This window comes from Hyperolius riggenbachi, chromosome 5 (genome assembly GCF_040937935.1).
Source record: "Hyperolius riggenbachi isolate aHypRig1 chromosome 5, aHypRig1.pri, whole genome shotgun sequence".
In the NCBI taxonomy this organism is placed as follows: Eukaryota; Metazoa; Chordata; class Amphibia; order Anura; family Hyperoliidae; genus Hyperolius; species Hyperolius riggenbachi.
Window position 1 is genome coordinate 44301262 of NC_090650.1, and position 20934 is coordinate 44322195.

The window sequence follows — 20934 nt, forward strand, 5'->3', positions numbered from 1 at the left end:
GTATGTGTTTATATATGTTTTTGACTTTTATCTTACATTTTCACCAGCATGCCCTTTCAACATTGAATCAGAAACAAGGAAAGCTTACTGTATATCGATCTGAGTTACATTGCAATGGAAACCCAGGAATGATTTGCAAAGCAGGGCAGTTTCTTGGGCAGTGTGGGCAGGGTGGCTGCCCTGAGCGCAGACCGGCAAGTAGAAGAAGGGGGGCGCAGGCAGAAGGACATAACCGCTAGGGAGCTGGTAACGTGCAGTGCAGCCAAATTTAAGAAAAAAGAAGATTACCAGCGCGATCACCTTCCTTGACTCCTCCCAGGCTGCTTGCGTCAGACGTCAAGTCATCATCACGTCACCACCGCGTGATGACACCTGATGTCCTGTAGCGGTACTGCAGGCTGTCAGTGTGCGGCGTACATGGAGGAGTCGGCTTTCCGGGCTCTTTTCGCCTGTGTGTTTTCCTGGTCCCTGCTTCCTCCTGAATGAGCGACTGGTCACTAGTGAGTAGGCAGATCTACTTGTGACCTGTGGCTGTGTGACTGTCCCTAAAGAGTAAGGGTTCGCGAGTCCAGGGGGTGGGGGGAAGGGGGCACAATTTTTACACCCTCGCCCTGGGTGAAATTTAGCCTAGAAACTGCCCTGTTGCAAAGCAATTGGAGAATTGCGGCCTAGTCCACAATTTTTAAACCAGGGCCCAAATCAGGCCCTGAACAAGCATGCACTCAGGTGCTCTGACTGGAGTAGCCACATGCTTGTTTCAGGTGTGTGATTCATACACTACTGCAGCCAAAGAGATCAGCAGGATGCCATGCAACTGGTATGGTAAAAAAAAAAAAGTAAATAAATATGGCAGCCACCACTATCCCTTGTAGTTCAGGTGTCCTTTAAAGCAAACCTAACGGGGGGGGGGGGGGGGGGGGGGAAGTATGATATAATGCATTGTAGGTGAAGTACAGATAATGAATAGAACATTAGTAGCAAAAACAAACGCATCACATTTTTATTTTCAGTTATATAGCTTTTTTTATAACATTCTGTCACATTTGCCGTTTTAAAACCACACCCTGTCTTTTAAGCTATAAAACAAAGCAGAAACAATGACCCTTTGAACTTTCCTGCAGTATAACCTTATTTCAAGCTGTCTCTCACTGATTCTTGGCTGAAAGTGGCTGGATAGTGTAATGGTTAAGGGCTCTGCCTCTGACACAGGAGACCAGGGTTCGAATCTCGACTCTGCCTGTTCAGTAAGCCAGCACCCATTCAGTAGGAGACCTTTGGCAAGTCTCCCTAACACTGCTACTGCCTATATAGCGCGTCCTAGCGGCTGCAGCTCTGGCGCTTTGAGTCTGCCAGGAGAAAAGTGCAATATAAGTGTTTGTCTTTTAGAAAACAGGACTGCATTCGACCAAAGTTGCTTCGAATAGGAGAAGCTCTTTTGTATAGATTACTGAAGTTTTGTTTAACCCTTCCTGTACTGGAAAACAATATGATACTCTTTTCTTTGCTATAGGTTTGCTTTACACAGAAAGTGGCGACATTTCTCCCCAGGGAGAGTAAAAACCCAGAACAGATTCTAACCCTCCCCACTTTCTACACTTTGCAAAACTAAAATGAAATGTAAAGTTTAAACGACTGGATTACTGTTTTATTGCAAGTGTCAGAATCCGCGCTGTACGCATTTCTGTACTGCGTAACATCAGATGTTCCTGTTTTCTTAACACATTTTCTAGTGTGAAAAAAGATCTCTGTAATGACGACAATGCTTGTTGGAGAAAAACGTAAAGCGCTCTGTGACTGGAAAAGACATTGTGACACTGCTGGCGGAGCAGTGATGCTGTGTGAAGAACAATGATCCCGAGCAGCTAATCATGTCTTACCTGTCATCGGTATGAAGCACAACAAGGAAAGACTATGTGACAGAACGCTATGTGAATCCTTTTTGATGTGGCTGGGGAGTAGTGTTATTATGTAGTAGAAGTGGTTTGTTGGCTCTTGTAGGGACCAAGAGCACCTAAACGAGAAGTAGAGAGACTAATTCCTTAGTCTAATACTTAACAGGGCTGTGGATTTTGTACAAAAATCATCCGACTCCGACTCCTCAGTTTCTGAAACCACGACTCCGACTCCGAGTGCCCAAAATTGCCCCGACTCCAACTCCACAGCCCTGGTTTTAACACCCATATATTTTGGGTGCCTCCACCCCACTCTTCATTTATTATGTTGTAGGAGTTCTCATGAGCCCCTCCACTTCTCTGGAATCCTCCCTCACAACACACTCGTCACCCTTTGAACCTGAAAGCACATCCTTACAACCAGCATTCATGCAAAACACTGCATGTGCACACATTTGGACATTTATCTGTTAGCCCCCTACAGTGCTTTAGAAAAACAAACTAGACCTCCTAGCCATGATAACTGTGAGTACAGAGATCTAACCATTGCTGCCTGGTTCCACTGCATTCCATGCTAGCAATTGTACTGGTACGTACACACGGGTTACAACTGTCGGCGCAGCCACGTGGCACGAGCGTGTCGCAGCGACAAGTCCCCCGTGTGTACAACGCGCGCACCACGAACCATCGCTAGTCTGAGCTGTCGCCGGGCAATTGACTTGGTCAATCGCCGGCAACAGCTGTCGCCACAATTTTGACGCAACTGTCGCTAGTCCGCCGTGTGTATGCGGACTAGCGACAGCAACTCCATACACAATGTATGGAGCTTCTGGCGGGTGGGAGGAACCTTCGGCGACAGCTTCCGCCACATCTCTGCCTTTGGGCAGAGACGGGTAGACAGCTGTCGCACGGGCGGAGCTGCCGCGCGCGCGTCCCCTGTGTGCTAGCGACTAGCCACTTTTGTCTCCCATGTGTACGTAGCTTAAGGGACACTAGCATCCTCCCGTTTTCTACTTATAGAAGCTAGGAGGGTGATAAGGAGACGGGGTTTCTCAAGAGAGAAAGAAGGGACAGTCTGTGGCTGGGTTGTTGAAGGACGGGTGGCTGAACTAAGTGCTTGTTGAGCAGTTCAGTCTGCCGCCCATCAGTGCAATTCGGGTGCAATTTACATGCAGACAAATTGCTGTGGTTGTAACACCTCGTGTCCAGCGCTGACACGTGGTGGCGTTACAGGGCGGCAGAGGAACGCAACATGTCTAGTCTGAGCATGGTTGCAGCCACGTTCATATCTGACTCCATGGAGGGGCCACCTATGCAGCGCCAGTACTAAGCACTAACAAACACCTGGCCGTGCAGGAGAGCGTCTGCCAGGTGGTGAATTCACCCCCTGTCAGTTGCCCATATAAAAGGGGCCTTATCCTGGCTAACAGAAGCCTGACCCTAGGTGAAAAAACCCACCTTCTGTCTACTAGTGACCCAGCAGAGAGGAATTTATAGCTCGTGCTTCCATTGGCTCTCAGCCTGGCTAGCGGCCGGAGACGGCGTTTGGCATCTGATTAGATGTGTAGCCAACGCAACACATTTTGTTTTACTTCTTGCCCATGGACCGTTTGTTAGTAGCATGTGTTGCGGAGTGCGCCGTGCTGTCACACTGTGACATAGTCAGACGAGGCTGCCGTGACACAGGAAATAAGAGAGCGCGTTTCATCCGCAGCATCATCTGCCTCGTGACTAACAGTCAAAATAACCTGTGTCCAAATCCTGTGATGTTAATCAGACCTGTGAAAATGTTATACATGTTGCTGTTTGCTTCATTGAGCAATGTTTTTTCTTTTGCAGAGAAATAAGGGTTTGTTCGTTTTTTGTAATACATTTATGGACTACCCACGTAGCTCATGGTGATATTCAGCAGTGGTGCATTGTGGGTAATAATCACAGTTGTTCAGTTAAAGCTGAATCATTGCAAATACCTTCTGTTTATAGAGAAACAGTCGCGGAAACCTTAAAATTTAAAACACATACAAATAAGTAGTACGTTTCTTCCAGAGTAAAATAAGCCATAAGTTACTTTTCTCCTATGTTGCTGGTATTTACATTAAGTAGTAGACATCTGACATTACTGACAAGTTTTGGACTAGTCCATCTCTCCATAGGGGATTCTCAGCATGGCCTTTATTCTTTATAAAGACACTCCCTGAGGGCTGGTGCACACCAAAACCCGCTAGCAGATCCGCAAAACGCTAGCAGATTTTTAAACGCTTTTTTTTATTTTTATGAGGCGTTTTGCTAGCGTTTTGCGGATTGCTGCTGCGGTTTTCAGTATAGTAGATTTCATATATTGTTACAGTAAAGCTGTTACTGAACAGCTTCTGTAACAAAAACGCCTGCAAAACCGCTCTGAAGTGCCGTTTTTCAGAGCGGTTTGCGTTTTTCCTATACTTAACATTGAGGCAGAAACGCATCCGCAATCCAAAAAATGCCTCACCCAGGCATTTTTCGTTTCTGCAAAACGCCTGCCGCTCTGGTGTGCACCACCCCATTGAGATACATTGACCAAGCAGATCCGCAGCCGCAAGCGGATCTGAAAACGCCCAAAAAGCCGCTCGGTGTGCACCAGCCCTGAAAAAGAGTGAAATAAGCTGGCCAACCTTCCTGCTCGCTACACACTTTTTTGGCATTTGAATCGAGCAACTTCCATTCACTAAGTGCATTTTGAAAATAAAGAAATTCCTGTGAACCCCCCATGAGGACATGGGCTAGTCCAAAACCTGTCGGTTCTGTCAGATTTCTACTACCTACTGCAAACGACAGCAACATAGGAGAAAAGTAATTTATGGCTCATTTTACTCTGGAAGAAACATACTTCTTAATTGTTTATGTTTACATATATTTTAATGTTTAAGATTTTCGCGACATTGGTCCTTTAACCTCCCTGGGGGTAAGCCCGACAAGCTAGCCGCCGCAGGGGATCACATGGCTCCAGGAGGATTTTTTTTAAATAAAACCTGTTTTATATTGTTAAGCTAGCACTTCGCTAGCTAACCATGTGCGCCAAGTCCCTCCGGTCCCCACCGATCGCCCCCGACCGCCGCCGGTATACGTACCCCCCTCCCAGGGAACTCGCGATGGCGCAGCATCCCAATCAGCACCTGGCTTCACTATGGGGAGGATCGGGACTGCACATGACGTCGATGACGTTATGTCCGATCGTCACCATAGCGACAGTGAAGCTCATTGGTGAAGCTACCGCTCTCGCGGGATCGCGGACGGGTAAATATAGCCGGCGGCGATCGGGGGGGCTCAGAGAGGTGCCGGGGGGCTTGGGACGCATAGTTAGCTAGCCTATTGCTAGCTAACTAATACAAAAAAAAAATTATTAAAAAAATCCCTCCCGCAGACGCAGCCACTGCATCACAATAAGTATTGCTTTTTAGAAGTACACATTATCCCAGGGCAAACCGAACGACGGCACTCCCTGCTGCCGCTAAACTCGCCAGCGGCGTCAAAAACTTTGGGGTCTGGAGAAGAAATACAAGAATGTAATTTGGGGTCTGGGGATCGCCAGATCCCCAAATTACTCTTAAGGTGGCCACTAACGGTCCAATTTCTAGCAAAAAATCGTTTGAGCAATCAGAAATTCTGATCGGATTGGTTGTAAATAATCTCCATTGATAGGCACAATCGATTACGTCCGATTGGATTTTCGTGAAACCAAAATTTGGATTTTCTAGTTGGTTGTGATAGACGGGAAGCAAAGATTGGTTCATTGATGGTGTAGTGAATGATTTTTCTTCCGATCAGAATTATCTGATCACTCAAATGATTTTTTTGCTAGAAATTGGATCTTAGTGGCCACCTTTGAGCCACTAGTGCTGTGGCTGCGTCCAGCAACATGAAAAGATTCGGCTTTTTAGTAGGAGGGCTTTTCAGTCTCTTTTAACCCCTGTACTTTCCTAGTAGTTTTGGGTCACCCTGAGTTGCTTGTGTATTTTTGCACTAGCTAACAATCGGGTTACCTCTGCTTCCAGTGAAATCGTGTAGGCTGGAGATTGCGTTTTGGGAAGAAACGAATTGTACTAGTGATCGGATGATGACTACAATTGTCATATTTACAGAGTGGCAGTAAGGCCTGGAATCCACTAGCAGTGCTTTTCTAAGCACCAGTGATTTGAAAAGCTCTTGCTACTGTAATGCTAGGGGGAATTAAAAAAAAAAAAATCACATACCTCAAGTGGGATCACACCCATAGCAATACAGAAGCAAGAGCTTTTCAAATCGCAAGAAAAGGCTAATGTGCCCATACACTGTGCAATAAAAAAAGTTTGATTTTCCGGTTTATTCAACAAAAAACGATCAAATCAAATGAAAGTTGAAAATAATCTTTTTTTTCCATCAAGAAAAACTAGTGACTATCCCATTTTTTAGATAAAAATCTTTATATTTGATCTAACGGAATAATCGAAAGATCTATCTAAAAAAAAAAAAATGGTACCATGTGTGTGGGCATCTTAAGAAACATACTGCTGGTGGGTTCCAAGCTGATTGCTGTTTTATAGCTCGCTATATCCCGTTCACGTATTTGAAGGTGGAGAATGCCATTGGGAACAGCGCAGGACAGCAATGTGTATTGTAGCCACCTCATTTACCACTTGGACGCAATTCGCCATTTGGAAGCACCACTAACGCAAACAACAGTAAAATTCAAAATACATAATTGTGCATATGTATAAAATATGAATTTGTTCCTAAATAAAATGCACTATAAGTTACTTTTTTCCTGTGACGCTAATCTAGAGAAAAGAGAAAGTTTTGATTGCAATTGTAGTGTAAACTATCAGTAGAGAGTCTTGTGGCTTTTTGAACCTGTGTTTGAATTGAAGCATGGATTTCCAAAATTAAAGAGGCACTGTAGTGACATAAAGTAGAATGTATTAAATTACCTCATTCAGAATATCCACTTTTATTGTAAATTTCCTGGTTTCAGAATCAGAAACACTTCCTATATTGCTTGGTATATAGCCCCTCCCCCCCAGTGATGCTTAGTCTAGGCCAGAGGTGGCAAAAATTGAGCTCTGGGACCAATTTGTGGGCCAACCTTAATGTCTAGTGGCCACCTTTCTGAATTATAAAGTTGCCTGGTGTCTAATAGCCTCCTTTTTCCTCTATATGGTTCCCAGTTGCCTAGAGGCCCTCCTCCCTCCCCTGTACGGTTCCCTGGTGTTTAGTGGCCCTCCTCCCTCCCCTATACAGTTCCCTGGTGTTTAGTGGTCCTCCCTCCCTCATCTATACAGTTCCTTGGTGTTTAGTGGTCCTCCTTCACTCCCCTATGCAGTTCCCTGGTGTTTAGTGGTCCTCCCTCCCTCATCTATACAGTTCCCTGGTGTTTAGTGGTTTTCCCTACCTCCACTCTAAAATTCCCTGATGTTTACTTGTCCTCTCTCCCTCCCCTATACAGTTTCCTAGTTTCTAGTGTCCCCCTCCTTTCCTTATAGGGTTCCCTGGTGTCTAGAGGACACACACACACACACACACACACACACACGTACACACACACACACGTACACACACACACACACACACACACACACTACACACACTACACACACACACACACAAACACACACACACACACACACTCTCACACACACTCTCTCTCACACACACTCTCTCTCACATACACTCTCACACACACTCACACACTCTCTCTCACACACACACTCACACTCTCACACACACACATGGACACACACACACAGCTTTGCAATACAGTTCCCTAGTATGTAGTGCTTTCCCCCTCCCCATATGGCTTACCCGGTGATCTAGGGCTTACTTTCCGATATAGCTTTTCTGGTGGTCTACAGTGGGTCAAACATAATGCAAAGTGAGGAAGCCAGATTTGGAATTCTTCTCCCAGAGCATTCTGGGAGGCCAGGTATTATTTCAGAAACCAACATTCTACAGAGATAAGCAGTCTAGACTAAAGGTGTCTCTCCACCTGTGATGGAATTTCAGGGTGAGGAAAAAGTTTACAATGGGCAAACACTGACTAAATATTTTATAAATGAATAACGTAAAAAATAATTCATTTCCATACTGGGTAAGGCTTTGTGTGATTGGACGAGCTGTTTATTTCTCCAGCCATTAACAGACCTCTTCTTCCGTCTAGGGTTCGGCGGACTCCTACACCAGCCGTCCATCCGATTCTGATGTCTCTTTGGAAGAAGACAGAGAGGCGGTGCGGAGGGAAGCAGAGCGCCAGGCCCAGACACAGCTGGAAAAGGCCAAGGTAGGACATGGGGACCTGCAGTGTGTCCTCTGTGCAGCCAGGGCCGGTTCTGTCATGAAGCAAGGTGAAACATTTGTATCAGGTGCAGAGATTACAGGAGCAGCGAGTTGAAGAGGTCATCCTTGAGGAAAAGCAGCTTGTTGTGCTGTGTGAGGAGTCTGATAGTGAGTGAGGAGGGGGGGGGGGGGGAGACAGGAGAGCAGCAGTGTTTCCTTTGAATTAAATGAATCAGAGTAAATTGTTGAATGCTGTGCGATCATTCCAAATTGGGAAGGGGTGGCGCCTCAGGCAGCAAAAAGTCTAAGACCAGCCCTGTGTGCAGCAGACAGCCCTGCATGGCTGACCTCAGTCCTGTTTGAATACTAGCCGTACACTGCTGATTTACCATATTTTGTGTTAGTTCTGTTGCTAAAATGAACTCAAACCTCTGGGCCCCAAAGCGGAATTTATCCCTCTTGTTACAGTTGTCCTTTAAATTTGTCTCAGTTTGGTTCATATTGCGTTCAACTAAATTAGTCTTAAAGGGATACTGTAGGGGTGTCAGGGGAAAATGAGTTGAACTTACCCGGGGCTTCTAACGGTCCCCCGCAGACATCCTGTGTTGGCGCAGCCACTCACCGATGCTCCGGCCCCGCCTCCGGTTCACTTCTGGAATTTCAGACTTTAAAGTGAACCTAAAGTCACTTAAAAAAAACGAGATTAACTCACCTGGGGCTTCCCTCAGCCCCCTGCAGACGATCGGTGCCCTCGCAGCTCCGCTCCGATGTCCCAGGACCCGCCGGCGAGCACTTCCGGTTTGGCCGTCACCGGCCGACAGGGATGGGAACGCGAGTGATTGTTCGCGTTCCCAGCCTGTATATCGCCCCCTATGCTGCTATTGCGACCTCCTGGCCGCAATAGCAGCATAGAGGGCGATATACAGGCTGGGAACGCGAACAATCACTCGCGTTCCCATCCCTGTCGGCCGGTGACGGCCAAACCGGAAGTGCTCGCCGGCGGGTCCTGGGACATCGGATCGGAGCTGCGAGGGCACCGATCGTCTGCAGGGGGCTGAGGGAAGCCCCAGGTGAGTTAATCTCATTTTTTTTAAGTGACTTTAGGTTCACTTTAAAGTCTGAAAACCACTGCGCCTGCGTTGCCGTGTTCTCGATCCCGCTGATGTCATCAAGAGCGCACAGCGCAGGCCCAGTATGGTCTATGTCTGCGCAGTACACTCCTGGTGACATCAGCGGGAGCGAGGACACGGGCGTGCAGGTGCAGTGGTTTTCTGACTTTAAAGTCAGAAATTCCAGAAGTGAACTGGAGGCGGGGCCGGAGCATCGGTGAGTGGCTGCGCCAACACAGGATGTCTGCGGGGGACCATTAGAAGCCCCGGGTAAGTTCAACTCATTTTCCCCCGACCCCCCTACAGTATCCCTTTAAAAATTGTGTGGGACCCACATTCTATTGACATGCTGGAGCGGTTTTTGTTTTGTCTGTTGTCTGTTTTTGTCCATTGATATATGGGCATTGCTGTGTATTTTTGTCCGTTTTTTAAGAATCGGACAATGAATGTTTGGGTCGCTCATCAGGATGACCCAGATTTGAACACCAGCACTAGCTGTAGGGTGTCATGTTTGAGTGGTAGTCAGGGAAGCGCAGCATGTAGTATTTGGTATGCTAAACAATCAGAAACGTGTGCAGACAAAACCAAACGCCTCCTGTGAATTTTACATTTTCACAGGCACTTTAAAAATGTGACAAACCCCAAAATAACGTATACAAACACTGTATGCAATTTTCAGATCCAGGGTGTCAAATAGACAGAGGAACGGGGTTAAAAACTGGAACCAAGTTGCGGGCCAACCTCAATGCCTAGTGGCGCCCTCCAGTATACTTTTCCCTGGTGTCTAGTGCTCCTCCTGTCCCACCTCCCCTATACAGTATCCTGGTGTCTAGTGCCTCCCTCCTCTATAGGATTCCCTGGTGTCTAGTGGCCTCCCTACCCTATACAGCTCCCTAGTTTCTAGCACCCCCCTCCCTCCCATATAGAAATCCCTGGTGTCTAGTGGCTCCCCTCCCCTATACAGTTCCCTGGTGTGCCCTCCCCTACACAGTTGCTTAGTGGTCCTCCCTCCCCTACCCAGGCCAGCTGCTATAAAAATTCAAAATTACCCTTGCAGGACAAATATAATTACTGTTCGGGCCAAATTTGGCCCACAGGCCAGAGTGTGACACCCCTGATCTAGATGTTTAAGGGCCTGAGCCCACTGACGCAGTTGTGTCCGCTTTTCAGTTACACATCAATGTTAGAGATGCTGAAAAGCGGACAGAAGCGGATACAACTGCATTAGTGGGCTCAGGCCCTAAGGGCCCGTTTCCACTATGAAGTGAGGCGAGTGAGACTACCTAGCCGCATCGCATCACTTCCACTGCCGTTCCTGTCACTCGGAAGGTGCAGAAGTGTATTGAAGGGACATCGGGTGGATGCGGCTGTGCGAGAATCTTCAGCATGCTGCAGATTCTCGGATTGCGCCGCACCGCTAGGCACGCAATGGAAACTGTTCCATTGCCGTGCATTGGTTCCAGGACACCCGCGGTGCGATGTGCCTATGTAGCTGCATCGCACCGCATGTAATGGAAACGGGCCCTAAAAGAAATCTCCACATAAACAGGACCTTTGCAGACAGTATAGGGATGCGCTAGCAGCCATCCACAGTACGGGGTAAGCAGAGGCTCTGGCAGAGCACTGAAGACTTGGCTGCGGCATTAATGTATTTGTTTCTGAGATGAGTAAATCTAGCACAGCGTTGCTATAGTAATCAGGAATCCTGCTCAGCGAATGCCGGTTGCTCTGTGCGGACAGACTTTATACAATATTTATTGCTGCTGGCAGAGCTGTCACTGTAGAAGCTGTAAAAATACATCAATCGCTGCTTTTTTTTTTCTCTCCATTTTTTTGTATTTACTGCCAGTGAAATGTTATCACTTCAGGTAGCAGAGGCATTGTGTAACTGGAACACAGATCCTGACGGCGAGACAACTGGTGCACAGCGGGGCAGGGAGCTGAGGCCCGGCGTGCAGGCCGCTACAGACATAACTCACCGTGGCAACCGTTCCTCATCTCTTGTCATATCCATTATCATCCAAGCCAGTTAGGTAACAGGTCATCCCCTGCCTTCTCTGTGACATTGTGCCGTGTCCCTGCAGCATGAAGCAGAATAATAATAAATGACTAATGTCGCCACATGGCAAAAGCAACCCTGCAGCGAAAGGAATACAGAGCCTGATGGGTTTATTTCCTGTTGAAGATAAACACATAATTTTTATGTTAAAGGAGTACTGCAATTTATTTATTATTTATTTATTTATTGTATTGATAAAGCACCAACATATTACGCAGCGCTGGACATTAGTTAGGGTTACAGACAATATTTAGGGGTGACATACAGCAAAATGATAATATAGGAATACAAGAAAGACCAGATCACACAGCACAGTATGAGTACAAGGTAATGCTTAGTCAGTCACTGGATGGAGCATGGGGATTAGGCAAGTTAGGTTCACTCAGATGCCTAGCCTAGATGGTCCTTTGGGTTCACAGTAATGGAGGTGCATGATCAGGTTGGACACAAAAGGAGGAGGACCCTGCCCAAAGGCTTACAATCTAGAGGGAGAGGTAGGGACACGAAAGGTAGCGGACCAGAGTTCAGCTGCGGGTTTAGAGCACTTGTGAAGTGGTAGGCCAGAGTGAAAATGTGGGTTTTGAGGGCCTTCTTGAAGATGTTGAAGGAGGGAGCTGCCATAATGGGTGGAGGTAGGGAGTTCCATAGTGTTGGAGCAGCTCTTGAGAAGTCCTGGGGGTGTGCATGGGACTGTGTGATGCGGGGGGCGGTCAGGCGAAGTTCATTGGAGGAGCGGAGTGAGCGGCTAGGTGTCTACCACTGAGTAAGATCAGAAACGTAGGTTGGGCAGGTTTTGTGGACAGATTTGTAGGCCAGACACAGTATCTTGAATCTGATTCTGAACTGGATAGGAAGCCAGTGGAGGGATTCACAGAGGGGAGTGATGGGAGGAGTGTAATGAAAAAAAAAAGAGAGTTTAACTTACCTGGGGCTTCTACCGCCCTCCGCAGATGTCCTTTGCCCGCACTGGGAAAAAACGATCCCCCGCTGTGGCTCGCTTACGCATACTGTGCCTGCGCAGGAAGCTCCTGGTGATGTCAGCGGGAGCAAGGACGCATGTGGCTAGGGCCATGCAGGTGCAGTGGCTTGCGACGTTAACTAATATACAACCGCATCACGCCAATTGGCGTAAACGCGGCGGCTCCCACAGGACCACGTAACGCCAATTGGCATTAAGTCCTGGGGCGGAGATTGCAGGGGATCGCACACGCACGGATGTGTGCGCATATCCCTGCTTGAATGATAGAGCTCCGACAGTCTCCCAGCGGCGCTCGTCGCAAGGAGACTGTTAGACGGCAAAACCGCCGTCTATTTACATTGTACAGCCGTGTCACTCGGAAAATTGACACATTTATTAAAAAACAACAACACATAAATAATAAAAAAACAAACAAACATCGCAGGAGCAATCAGAGCCCACCAACAGAAAGCTCTGTTGGTGGGCAGAAAGGTGGGGGGGGGGGGAATCCGCAAGTATGCATCACTTCCTGATTGGAAGATTGCCGGACAGGGAACACCGTGTACTAACGCGGTGTTCCCTGAAGACCTATTTTTGGCGAAGTGTTGCGACAGGCGCCAATATACTGACGTTGCGACTGTACAATATACTGATGCCAATATAAAGTATGAAACCAGCCTAAGGTGAAAAGTAGTTAGCATTGTGATTCAACCCCCTTATCCAACTTAACTCATGGTTTATCTCTCCTTATTTGACTTTACTCATGATTTATCTCTCCATGGGGTAGATTAATCAAATGCCAGTAATACTGCGGTACTCACATAGCACATGGCAGTATAATCATCACTTCCGCAGGCAGCACTGCGAGTTATGCCAGTGGCGCGGTACTAGAGTAGCGTGACTCACGGTACTTCAGTAGTACGGCTGTTGTTACGGTAACATGTTACTAATGAGCATTACCGCTAGTAGTGTGTGTTACCTTGGCAACAGTCACAACAGTGAGGGTTGTAAGGGTAATATTGCAATGTGATGTCTGTGCATGGAAATATTACTGTTCTCTTGTGCATCAGGCCCAAGAAGAGATAAATCATGAGTTAAAGTGTACCTGAGAGGAGTAAAATAAAAAAATTGCACATACCTGGTGTAATGATCCGCTCAGCTGTCTGCACAGGTAGACAGCTGTTTGACCATTCTTTAGGTCTGAGTGCTGCAGGTCTCTGGAAAAGAGACCTGTCTTACCTTTGCAAGTTTCAGAGTTGCTCTGCTGCTGAGGAATTTGCATATACTTGTCATGCAAATTGCCTAGCTGGCTCCTTTGATGGCTTGCAGTATAAATACCTTTTGCTCCCAGAATCCCTCGCTGGTCATAGAGGTTTGTTCCTGTTGAACTCACCTGGAGTGTCAGCCATTGCTATCTTAGGGCCTGTACACACTGAAAAATGCAAGCGCATGCGTTTTTAAAGTGCCTGTAGTTTTAAAAACGCATGCGCTTTTGCCTGCGTTTTTTGTGCGTTTGCGTTTTTCTTGTAATTGCTGATTGGCTAAAGAATCCTTTGTTTTTTTTCTAGTTTACGTTTCAACAGGAATCAGGAGATTGCAGAGTCTTCTTGGATACTGACTTCTGAAAAACGCAGGCAAAAACGCAAGCGCATGCGTTTTTAATGCGTTTTTCATGCGCTGCGCTTAAAAAAGCGCAGCAGGCACTGCGATTGCGTTTTTCTACGCTTCGCACCAGTGTGTACAAGTCATCACGATTTTCATTCTTTTTCAAAAGACCTTGCGATTTTAAAAACGCATGCGTTTTTAAAAACGCAGCGCAAGCGCAGCAGTGTGTACAGGCCCTTAGTGTAGCTAATTCTTGGGGAGTGCTCCTTGCATTCCTATTTAGTGCAGTCGGTTTGTGTATAGTTTGTACTGCCTATTCTGTCTTGTCTGTGCGATTGCACGGTCGCCAGCGGTTGGCGATAGTGAATCGTTCTGTCTGTTGAGATCGCATTTGCCCTAGTGTTAGTGGCAGTGGAACTTTCTGGTTCGTGTCTTGGAGTATAACCTCGGCTGCGGTTGCTACGGGTTACTCCTTCTGTCTTGCGATTGTCTTGTCGCCAGCAGTGGTCGACAGGAAATCGTTTTGTCGGTCTGGGAGTGTAGGCCAGAGCTGCGGTTGCTACTGGCTGCTCCATCTGTCTGGATTGCATTAGCCCTAGTGGTAGTGGCAGTGCTTCCTTCTGTATTCTGCCTTAGGGGTGCTAGCCAGAGCAGCGGTTGCTACTGGTAGCCCCATCTGTCTGTCTTGTCTTCTACGAACGCTTGCTGTAGGCTCGGTGAGGTAACCGTTTAGCAAGCGTTCGCGTTCTCTATTTCATGTTTGTGTTTTATTGGTTAGTTAGGGTGGCACTTATCACTGGGCGCCTAACGCGCGGTGATAGTGCTTAAACGCCTTTGCTGTTGCGTATGAGTGCGGTGTTTGCGTTTAGCTAGCGTTTGTTATTTTCCTTGATGTTCTGATCTTGGTTATTTGCTGTGTCTTTGCTACCCTTGTGCTCTGTCCTGCTCAGTCTTGTGTCGCTGTTGGCAATCGCCACTCTTGCGATTGCGTTCCCACTTGATTTCCGCTATTGTGTGTTCACCGTCGCTGGATGACGACTAGATTGGTGGACACACATACATTCTCTCTCTGTGCTCTTTCAGTCTTGTGTCGCTGTTGGCAATCGCCACTCTTGCGATTGCGTTCCTGCTTGATTTCCACTGTTGTGTGTTCACCATCGCTGGATGGCGACTAGATTGGTGGACACACATACATTCTATCTCTGTGCTCTTTCAGTCTTGTGTCGCTGTTGGCAATCGCCACTCTTGCGATTGCGTTCCCACTTGGTTTCCGCTGTTGTGTGTTCACCGTCGCTGGGTGGCGACTAGATTGGTGGACACACATACATTCTGTCTCTATGCTTACTTTTCTCTCTACAGGTGCATTGCACCAAATCTGGGTTCTATCGTTTAATATGCTTGTGGAGGACTTCCGCAGTGTCAGCGCACATTTTGTGCGCTGACCACGGAGATATCCCACAATCGTTACACCTGGGGCTTCTTTCAGCCTCTTTAGGGTGATCGGTCCCTTGCCATCTTCCCACACCTCCTGGATCCTCCACTAGACGGCCTGGTAATTCTGCCAGTCGCTGCAGGCACAGTCCGGAATCGCGATCTACCCCATTGCACCCCCGCAGGTGCAGAACTCTCTTGACGATGGGAGCACGATGGGGCCCTGACTGGCAGAATGACTAGGCCACCTAGCGGAAGATCCAGGTGGTGTGGGAAGACGACTAGGGACCGATCAGCCTGAAGGGAGCTGGAGGAAGCCACAGGTATGTATAACTTTTTTTTTATTTTACTACTCTCAGGTTTCCTTTAAGTCAAATAAGGAGAGATAAATCATGAGTTAGGTAATTTACACAAAAGCTCGATGATTACCGTATTTGTCAGAACTCTTTTCCTATGTTTCATACGGATTGGTGATTACTTGTCAGAACTCTTTTCCTGTGTTTCAGATGGTTTGGAGATTACTTGCCAGAACCCCTTTTCTTTGTTCCATACGGATTGGTGATTACTTGTGAAAAACCTATTTCCGTGTTTCAGACATTGGTGATTACTTGTCAGAACCCCTTTCCCTGTGTTTCAGACGGATTGGTGATTACTTGGCAGAACCCTTTTCCCGTGTTACAGCTGATTTTGTGATCACTTGTCAGAACCCTCTTTCAGTGTTTCATACAGATTGGTGATTACTTGTCAGAACCCTTTCCTGTGTTTCATACGGATTGGTGATTACTTGTCAGAAATCTTTTCCTGTGTTTCATATGGACTGGTGATTACTTGTCAGAAAACCTTTCCTGTGTTTCATACGAATTGGCGATTACTTGTCAGAACCCTTTCCTGTATTTCAGATTCTGTTCGTCAGAACTGTTATGTACATTTCAGGTGGCTTGCTGATGTAACTGCCTGTCAGAAATATTTCTCTGTGTTGCGCAGCCATGCTGTGCTGGTTGCTAGGAAGATTTGGCTCGTGGTTTATAGCACAGACACAGAGCATGTCTAATCTGTAACTGCTTGTTTATTCTATTTGTAGAAGCAATATCCTGCGTTCAAGGGAGGCATTTACTAATTACCGAGTCATTTAAAATGAAGGTGGTGATTGTGACAGAACGTTTCCTGTCTCGGCCGGGCAGCTGCGAGAGTTTGGCACGGGGATCTGTCAAGTTGGCTGTCGTTATCAGAGTTTGTAGCGCTAAAGCGTTGGTATAAAATTGATGTAGGTCAAGCATGGGGAGCTGGCTGGAATGGCATGCTGGGAATTCTGTCGCCTTTCGGTGCAGTTGGCCAAAAACTTGTCTGGGTCACATACTGACAATATATGATATGTCTCTATTTAACAATGTATTTAAAGTGCAACAACTTGGTATGAGACAGAGACACTTGCAATGATAAAAAGCTTAAAGGGGAACTTCAGCCTAAACAAACATACTGTCATTAGTTATGTTAATTAAAATAGATAGGTAATATAATCTCTTACCCACCCTGTTTTGAAAGAACAGGCAAATGTTTGTGGGTGGCTTCATGGGAAAGCCATCTTTTTCATGGGGGCAGCCATCTTTTTGGTTGAAAGGAGGTGACAGGGAACATGAGACACCGTTCCAAATGTCCTGTGTCTTGATCACCCCTCTCAGCTGCGCGCTTGAGGCTTCAAATCTTAAATAAAAAATGAAAAAAAAAATGTGCACCAAAACAGCAGAAGGAGAACAACTACATCAGAAATCCCATCATGCTTTGCACAGCATCAGGGGAAAAATGCCCGGGCAATTTTCTTTTGTGCAGCTAAAAATGAGGCTTGGGTAAGAAAAACAAAGTTCTGATGCTGTGAAACTGTTAAAGTAACACCAAGCGTTTTTAGTGCTGCTGAGTCGATTTTTAGTCTGGAGGTTCACTTTAAAATAGTAAGTAAAGAATTTAAATAAAGCAGAAGAAAAAATATGCCACTTACCTTCTGAATCATGTATATCATTGTACAGATGTATTTGTTTAACCACTAGCGTCCCAGCTGTTGGTGCCAAAAAACGGGGCGTACCAATGTCTCACCACACAGACCCGCCACTAACTGATTGCTGATTGCTCCACTCCACACACACACATTACTGAAGCTCATTTGTTCTGCCGTTGCTAAGAGAGCCGTGGGGACAGGAGCCAATGAAATCTGCTCCTGACTGGTTCGTGGAGCTCTGCCATCATAGGCAGAGCAAGTGGCTGCAGCAACGGGAGAGTGGCGTGGTCAGCGGTAGTGGTGGGTCCGTGTGGTGCGGTAATTGAAATCTATGCCCTGGCAGGAATTAGCAGCCATAAACAGGCCGTAGATTTCAATAACAGTGGTCCACAAGTGGTTAAAGGTATACTGAGGTGAAAATAAACTGATGAGATAGACGTGTGTATGTACAGTGGCAGGCATACAAATAACTAGGCTGTGTTCCTTTTTTTCGTTCTTTGCTTGGAATAGTTAACATTCAGGTCAGCAATTGACAGTTTGTCTCCAGTAAGGACTCAGCATATTCCTCACTGATACGGAATTACATCCATAAAACATTTTCCTTGCAGAGGACAGTTTCTGAGAGCGTGGAAGAGATAAAAAGGATCAATAGTTCATATATTTTAGCTCTGGCATACTTCAAAGACTGTGTCATTGAGCAGAGACAAACTTTTCATTCAATGCATTGGCAGTGAATCCACGTTTCAGCCGCGTGCTGACCGAGGGCATTGTTCTCGCCCTTTGTCTTGTTAGGTGCTATTGGTCCTCTGACCCCTCCATAGTAATAGAATGCATGATTCTGAACTGTCACCCGAGGAGTCCAGTCCTAAACCTTGCTGGGTGACAGCCCCCACCCCACTGCCTCTATAGGGTATAGCTATGAATGCACGCTGGATTGAACTTGATCGTGGTGGACGATAATCTTGAGAGAACTCAGCATGTGTAATGCAGCTGACATGCCAAATCTTTAGCGATCACCTACACAGAGCACCGCACAATCGCATTGTTCTACCCTGTCCGTGGGAATTCACCCCATCGTGCACCGCTTGCTGTCCCTCCGCCCCCCCAGCAAAAGACCTGTCCCTAGCCTGGAGGCTAGCGACAGATCTGTACAGCATCGACACTGCACTGTCGTCCAAAGGACCGAGTACCAATCTCTGCCAAATGACAGAAATGCCTGTGTGTAGGAGGCTTTAAAGAGGAACTCCAGTGAAAATAATGTAATAAAAAAGTACTTGATTTTTACAATAATTGATTTAGTCAGTGTTTGCCCATTGTAAAATCTTTCCTCTCCCTGATTTACATTCTGACATTTGTCACATGGTGACATTTTTACTGCTGGCAGGTGATGTCACTGGAAGGAGATGCTGCTTGTTTGTTTGGCAGTTGGAAAGCTGTTTTTCCCACAATGCAACAAGGCTTCCACCGTGTGATGTCAGGGCCTCAGTGATTTGAGGCGCTGACACCACACTGTGTGAGGCGTTTCACTACAATATCAGCCATACAGAGCCCCTGATGATCCGTTTGTGAAAAGGAATAGATTTCTCATGGAAAAGGGGGTATCAGCTACTGATTGGGATGAAGTTCAATTCTTTGTTATGGTTTAACTGTGTAATGTTAGTTATCTCTTTGTTCTGTGCTGGTAACATCTGTAAACACTGGGGGAGCGGCTGCTGCTGAGCCATTTCTGTAATATCAACTGAAGCCGTGAATAATATTGTACATTTATCACTACCTTTTTATGCTGTTTTCAACACACACACACCCCCACACCCACCCACACACACACACACACACACACACTGTACACACACACACACACACACACACACACACTGTACACACACACACACACACACACACACACACACTGTACACACACACACTGTACACACACACACACACACACACACACACACACACACACACTGTACACACACACACTGTACACACACACACACACACACACACACACACACACACACACACACACACACACACACACACACACACACACACTGTACACACACACACTGTACACACACACACACACACACACACACACACACTGTACACACACACACACACACTGTACACACACACACACACTGTACACACACTGTACACACACACACACACACACTGTACACACACACACTGTACACACACACACACACTGTACACACACACACTGTACACACACACACACACACACACTGTACACACACTGTACACACACACACACACACACAAACACACACACACACACACTGTACACACACACAAACACACACACACACACACTGTACACACACACACACACACACACACACACACTGTACACACACACACACACACACACACACACACACACACACACACACACACACTGTACACACACTGTACACACACACACTGTACACACACACACACACACACTGTACACACACACACTGTACACACACACACTGTACACACACACACACACACACACACACACACACACACACACACACACACACTGTACACACACACCACACACACACACACTGTACACACACACACACACACTGTACACACACTGTACACACACACACACACTGTACACACACACACGCAATTCAGTCATAATAATTAAATCTGGCATGTATCGTTGGGGAGCCCGGACATGCAGGGAGCCTGGACATGCAGGGAGAGTGGAAATGCAGAAAGCCCGGACATGCAGGGAGCGTGGAGTTGGACAGAACTAGCTTCATTTGGGGTGCAGAGCAGATCAACAGAGTGGAGGCCGGTTACACCAGGAAACCTGTCAGTGTCAGGACCCTATAACAGGAACATTTTGTTTTTGTTTTTTATCATATTTGCAGTCAGTTCAGGTGCCCTTCAAAAATCCAGCCTGGATTTGCTGCATCTCTTCTTCCTATTCCCACTTTTCACTCCAGATGCCCAAACAAACTAATTGTATTTATTTTCATTGTGGTTCCGTAGGGTATTGCTGTCAGTATGGCAGGCATCCCGGGCTCCCCACTGTCATAGGGACGAGTCCTCCACAGCCAGCGTGGCCTGCAGGAGCACAGTGACAGCACAGCCGTTATTGTGGCTTAATGAGCTATAAAATATATGTGTGGCTAACACGCTTTTTATGGAGCGAATACTGTCAATAAATCATTACATGTTAATTACTGATGTATACATTGCACAGGCTGTAAAAATCACAGCAGTGTTATTAATTAATGGAGGGTCTATTACTGGTTAATGACTTTAGTGTATGATTCTTAAGAGAACCAGTCACAAAAATATTTGTAGTAATGGGAATCTCCATTCTGAAATCGCTCTAACCGTGGTATCTTACCTATCAGGGCAGTTCTTTGTTAAAGCGGACCTGAACCCAGAATGCAGTATGTCTACTTCCTGATTCATGGAAGCAGACATATGGATAACATCATGTGCTTTCAAATGAGCTTATCTGCCATCTCTGCCATGGCAGTCATGTGACACGGGGGAGAGATCAGATTACAACTTGTGATTAGACACAAATGAGGGGGATTTAGACAGGCTAAACTAAATAC

General features: G+C 46.6%; 1 protein-coding gene across 6 annotated transcripts in view; it reads left to right on the top strand.

Moving 5' to 3' along the window:
* Positions 1-20934, top strand: part of CACNB2 (calcium voltage-gated channel auxiliary subunit beta 2) — a 352606-nt gene that overhangs the window by 256287 nt on the left and 75385 nt on the right. For all 6 annotated transcript variants that reach the window (XM_068235575.1, XM_068235577.1, XM_068235578.1 and 3 more), the window contains one exon: positions 8059-8178. In XM_068235575.1, coding sequence (XP_068091676.1) covers positions 8059-8178 — 120 coding nt within the window. The remainder of the gene's footprint in view (positions 1-8058; positions 8179-20934) is intronic.